The 5925-nt window shown below is 40.1% G+C and overlaps 1 protein-coding gene across 2 annotated transcripts in view; it reads right to left on the bottom strand.

The window, feature by feature from the left end:
* The window catches only part of gucy2f (guanylate cyclase 2F, retinal), a 14042-nt gene extending 8383 nt beyond the window's left edge, over positions 1–5659 (bottom strand). The window contains exons 1-8 of one of the 2 annotated variants that reach the window (XM_017308395.1): positions 5351–5659; positions 5114–5230; positions 4224–5028; positions 2697–2998; positions 1406–1760; positions 1221–1305; positions 1020–1116; positions 254–379 (exon numbers count right to left, since the gene is read on the bottom strand). In XM_017308395.1, the coding sequence (XP_017163884.1) occupies positions 254–379; positions 1020–1116; positions 1221–1305; positions 1406–1760; positions 2697–2998; positions 4224–4953 (1695 nt within the window). In that variant the 5' untranslated portion in view covers positions 4954–5028; positions 5114–5230; positions 5351–5659. Of the gene's footprint in view, positions 1–253; positions 380–1019; positions 1117–1220; positions 1306–1405; positions 1761–2696; positions 2999–4223; positions 5029–5113 lie in introns of both variants that reach the window. The other variant, XM_008425999.1, reaches the window with a different exon arrangement.
* Positions 5660–5925: the final 266 nt, after the last annotated feature.

Genomic DNA, 5925 nt, shown 5'->3' with positions numbered 1-5925 from the left:
ATATAAAGTAAATAGCATAACAAAAATAATATTCTTAAATTCGTAAAGGAAATTTTAAAACTGATCTTAAACTCTTTTGTCTGTTTAATACAGTTGCTATCTCCCCAGCTGTCTTTAGAAGTTGAAACTCTTTAGTAGTTCATCAGCAATAATCTAATAAAAAAAAACTCTATAATATTTAAATAATTTAATTATCTAATCAAAAAATTCTTGCTGTTTGCATACCATCAGGGCCAACAGCATCGTGACCCACCTCATACACAGCGACGTTTGAATTCTCGTGCGTTGCCGTCTGCATGCTGTTAACAGAGTGGGACGGGTCTGCAGACTTCTCATCCAATGCGCTCCTTGACTCACTCAGGTCCTCTAAAGTAATTTTCTATGTGACAACAGACATAATAGATTTAATCTATGTATAGAAAAGATTTTCAAAAGTTCAAAAAACTGTAATTTTTTTATCATGCAGAGTTATATAGTAAGAATTTCCTGTGCATTTAATACTTTTGAGAATGTGTTAACCTTTAGTAATTGATGTCTGCAACACAAGGCAGAAAATGTCAGATATAGGAAGTAATGAAAGTGAATTTCAAAGGGGCACATTGTGGAAAATTGACTACTCTTTGAGCTACAAATATATTTTTGTAACTATCCTATTCAGAATTGTTTTAAAGTTGAGTTTGGTCCTTTGATAGCTGCAACTATGTTTTTGTATGTTGCAATTTTTTCTTTAATGTACAGCCTTTTATTTTTATGTGTTATGCTTTACCTTTGTGTCAGTTTGCATTTCTCCATTTGCCTGTCACTATGAATGTGTTTCTGCCACCAGTTTCTCTGTTTCAGTTTAAACTGAATAAACTAAAACTGATCTGTGGAATCTTAAAAAAACACCTTCCTTTGTTCTTTGATTTATTACATTATTCTTTTTACAAATTAACAAACTTTGCAAATGTGCAGTACACATAGCTTTTAGATAAACAATGTTAAGATGAAGTTTTTGGTAATGCCTGGTTGCAGCTTGCCTTTTTGCTAAGCTGAGGATTAATAAAAGTGAGATCTTCTAAAGTCAGCAGGATGCGATTGGGACCTTTGATCAGCTGGATTTGTTGAAGTCTCCTCCTGCCAAGTGATTACAGAAAACATTTTTTCTAATTAGGCCACTCAGTGAAAGTAATTGTTCCTATCACTTTATATCAGTAAGCAACCATCTTGGCAGACCATACCTGATGTAAAGAGTTATGAACAGCCCTCCTACAGCCAAACTGAGGATCACAGCCAATACTATTATTATGTAAGACACCTCCACACCTAAAAATGAGAGCACATGACTTGACAGGGTTGGCAGTATTTGTAGTGAACAAGTGAAGCAAGAGTGGATACCAAACACCAACTTAAATGGGCCTTTTACCTCCGGTGCAGATGACGTTTTCATCAAACCAGCAGAGGGAGTCGGCCGTTGGAGGTGATCCTCCTGGGAAATGTATAGACCTTCCTGCAAAACGAAGCTCTCCTGCCTTTAGGTCCACGATGTAGGCCTGGTAAAGCTGACTGCTCCTGCTGTCGGAGTCCAAGATAACATAGTTGGTCTTAACCTCCCCACTTGTATCCACCAGCACCTTCTGGTTGAAGCCGTTGAAGCTTGTGTTCTTGGAGAAGTAGGCCAGATTTGAGCCTGACAGAAGCATGCCAGCTTTCCTGGCATTATGAATGGACCTAGCCAGCAGATATATGCTGTTGTAGATGGTTCCAAACAGAGGATTAACCTGTAAAGTACAGTACAAGTGCAGGAGAAAGCAATGATGTCAATGCATGTTAGGTTATGTTGTAGACAGAGAGGCAAAACACCACATTCTGAATTTGAATCATTCAGAATATGGAAGACTTTTAGATGCTTTATAGATGCTTAATTTACATTGTATTAGCAACTATAATTTGATGTCAGTTATTGGACTATTGTCTGACAAATCAACACAAAACAACACATAATGGTGAGTCTTACCACCAAATCTGATTTAATTTAGATATGAATTTTGCAGATGAAACACATGGAAGTGCTTTGATCTCGTTTACCTCTGATTGTTTGTTTAGGATCATCGTACTGCTGGAAGGTGAACCTCCAACCAGTCTGAAGTCTTTTGGAGTCTCTAATTGATTTTCTACCTGTATCACCACATTCCATCTTTGCAGAAATGCTGATACCATCATTTGATACCATCATTTTTCATGGTGGTGGCATGAGTAGGGTGTGATCAGGCCGATGACCAGAGTTTGCTTTCCATGATTCAAAGCATAATGCATGTACAACCAATCGCATTATGGTCTCATCTGACCAGAGCACTTTGTTCTACAAATTTGTCATGTTCCCTACATGTTTCTGGCAAACTTCAACTGGGACTATAGCTTTCAATGGCTTTCAATTAATTTCTTCTTGTTACACTTCCTTAAAGGCCATATTTGAGGCACGGGATTCCTAGATAAAGCAGATGTTCACGTCTTTCTAAGTTTACATTCTCACATAATGGATTAAAGTTTATTGTTTTAAACCTAACCCTACTTTTAACTTCTCTACAATTTAATCTTTCACGTCTCTGCTGTGTGTCTTGCGCTTTGTGATGCTAACAGAAAAACTAGTGTGGACTTTTGAAAGCAATAGAGAAAGGTGCACATGTTTACAGGTCTGACATTCAAACACTCCCTACCTGCTCCGCCTCCACTGGCAGTGTCACCTCCTTGCTCCTCTTGGCTGCAGTGAATGCCTCGTTGAAGGACAGCAGCTCGGAGGCCACAGTGATGGTGAGGACGGCGTCGTAGGCCTTCCTCAGAAGGCTGTTGTTTTGAAGAGCGAGGTGGGAGACATTGCTGTAGGGAACGCTGTAGTGGAGAGTATCGTAGGGCACAAACACGTACTTTCCTGAAGTCATGCCCATCTTGTGCGCGTTTGTGAGAAAAGTGGCCTGGTATTCCCCACCAACCAGGATCGAGTGCATGCACATTATGATCACTGAAAAAATAATGGTGGTATCATTATGTTTGTACTTCTGCAGCTGGTACAGTTATTTATGTATAATTTCATCAATTTCAACAAGATGTGTCTAACCTCTGACAATATGATTTCACTTGAAGAGGTAGTCTAGTTGCTCTATTTGCTTATAAAGTACAAGTCACTCCGCTTATTGTTGAGACAACCTTTTTGTACATAACTTCCTTTTTTTTTTCAATAGCTGTGATAACCTCACTATTAAACAATCTATGAAGAAGACAAACTAGCAATGATGGAGGTAAAAAAAAAAAAAGAACATGATTTTTTGACCTTTTCACGTCAGGATTAGAGTAAAGATTAGAGTAAAAATACAAAAAGTGATTTGGCATTTTGTGGAATCATAGGCCTACTGTGTATCTTGTGTAAATATAACCAATACAAATCTACAAAGTGTCTTGCAAGAAGTATTGTGACTGCTTAAACTTTCTCATATTTTGTTTCACTAACTTCATTGTATTGTAAGTGAATAATCATAGCATAATGCTCAAGAAAAAGAGCAGAGACAAAAAAAAAGAAAGAAAATTGTGGAAAATAAAAAGCAATTCTAGGTTATAAACGATGATGCCAAACTTTTGATATCTCATCTTAATTGATCACAATGTTTCTGTAGGGAACAAAACTAATATGTGGGAGAAAGTCTTCTTGTGAAATGACCAAAATGAAACTTTTTTTTTTTGGTGTTTAGATGCAAAATCCTATATACATTTCTGCGAATACGCCATCTCCAAAGTTAAACGTTGTGTTAGTACATTCTGTTATGGTGGATGTGGAGATATGGAAACTGGATTGATGGATAGAATGGTTTAGATCATAGTATATCCATATGCCAGCGTGGCCCAGTCAAAGTCTAGACAAAAATCCAATTACCAACGTTGCAAGGCATGAAAGGTGATGATGTTTGGACTGCAGCCAACTTAGCAGTCCAAACATCATCAATTTGCTATATTTCTATAGCAAATTGAGGTAATTTCCTATAGGAAGATTGGGTTTTAGTCTTGCAGCTGTAACTGTAAAAGAAGGTGGCTCTACTCAATTTTTGTTTGCACCTTACTCTAGCACATAAATTCCCAAATAAAAAAAAATTGTACTTCCTATGTGGCAAAATGTGAAATACTTTTGCAAGGTCCCGTCTGTATTTTTTAAGTTAAAACAAAACAGTGAGTTAATTATCTAAAGTCAAACTCACCCCTTATTTCTCCTGCGTTTTGGATCTTCCTCAACGTGCTCTCTACCTCCGTACCGTTCAGACCCATGGCTGTAACCAGACCCACGGGAAGCCCCTTCCTCCTTAAGTCAGCAGCCACTCTCCCAGCGGTGTCTATCCAGATGTCTTCATTGGAGGAGACCACCGCGGAGCTGGCCCACCTGAAGTGTTTAAACACGGTGAACAACACGTCCACGGGAAAGGGGACTGTCCGTGCAAAAGTTGGGTGTCCAGTCATGCGCTCCAGCTCGTAGGTGATGCAGCTGAAGGAGAACAGCGCCTTGTCCCAGTTCTTGGCCAGCAGGGACGCAGCGATGCAGTATCCCGGGTTGGTGGGGCCAACAAACGCGTTCGCTGAAGTATCGTAGTAAATATAAGCCGTGAGGGCTTTTGAGGTTTCGCAAGGCTCCTGCAGGACAATGAAGTCCATTGTTAGACCTAGATCCAGACCGGGGTCTCCGTTGATCCTGCTCACAGCGAGCCTGGCCGCTGCGGTGGGAAGGGCCCTGTAGTAAACAGGGTCGCAGTTCCAAGGCCCCAAAATTCCTACTTTGAAGATTAGACAGTGAACGCAGCAGGGGAACGTAAGAACCCCTAACAGAACCCATAACAGGAAGTTACAAAGGGGGAGCGTCGGTAAACTCTGTCTGCTCTTTATTATGGGCACACATGGATGGTTGGAGTCCCAACCATTTGGAGGAATATGTTGCATTGTCCTTCCAGGTTTTCCAAGGTAGTGAATAATCTTATTCACTATTAGCTTAAGTTTTTTTCACACCCATGATGCCTGCAAATGGAAACATAAACAGATATCGGACTTAGTGTTCTTTCTAAATAAAGTTTTATCCTCTGTGACACCCCCGCGCACCTACCATGTATTCTCTACCATCTGAACATCTCCGGGATCCGATGAAACAATCTGACGGGTTCCTCCTCGGATCTGCGCGTCTCTCTTCATCCCAGATCCTCACCTATCCACTCCGGTGTCGCTGAGATGAAGACGCAACCCGCTCATTGCGTTAAGATTATGGGCTGCAAGTGACAGGTAGAGCTCAGGAGGCTCGTCGAGGCGTTTGGAGACAACTTCAGCACCCTGGAGAGCTACTTACGTTCTTCCCTTCAGCGTCTCTGAAGGCTCATGTGCGTTTCCACAAACAGTAGAGTCCGCAGACAACATGTCTCAAAATTGACAGGCATTTTATTTCCTTTTGGTGTCGGATAATCCATACGAGGTAAAAACAAACAAACAAACAAAAAAACCCACACAACAAAACAGAAAAATGGAAGAAGAAATAGAAGAAGTAGGGAAATGATAGCGTTGGATTCTTATTACGATAAAAACAAAAAAGAAGTTGAGTGTTATGGTATTATCGACATGGGAGCTGGTGTCGGTCAGGCCCATTCAGTGAAATCCTACCAAAGTGACCTGGGGGCCCAAACGCAGGTGTTACTCACTAATCCATTTTCAATGAGGCACAATGTAAGAGGATTGACAGCAGGCCTTAGTCTAGTCTAGTCTAAGAAGAAGGCCTTAGTTGAGGCCTTCTTCTTCAAACATATAGACTCAAATTTATTTTTGTTTTATTTTTGTTCAATTATAAATTTGAGAGGCAAGGCGAATACATTTTATGCAGGGTCGAAGTCAGATGCCTACATAAATGCTTGCTTAATTATTTGTACCCCT

This window comes from Poecilia reticulata, linkage group LG13 (assembly GCF_000633615.1).
Source record: "Poecilia reticulata strain Guanapo linkage group LG13, Guppy_female_1.0+MT, whole genome shotgun sequence".
Taxonomy (NCBI): Eukaryota; Metazoa; Chordata; class Actinopteri; order Cyprinodontiformes; family Poeciliidae; genus Poecilia; species Poecilia reticulata.
Note: the sequence above shows the minus strand (reverse complement) of the source record. Positions and strands in the feature narration are given on the sequence as shown.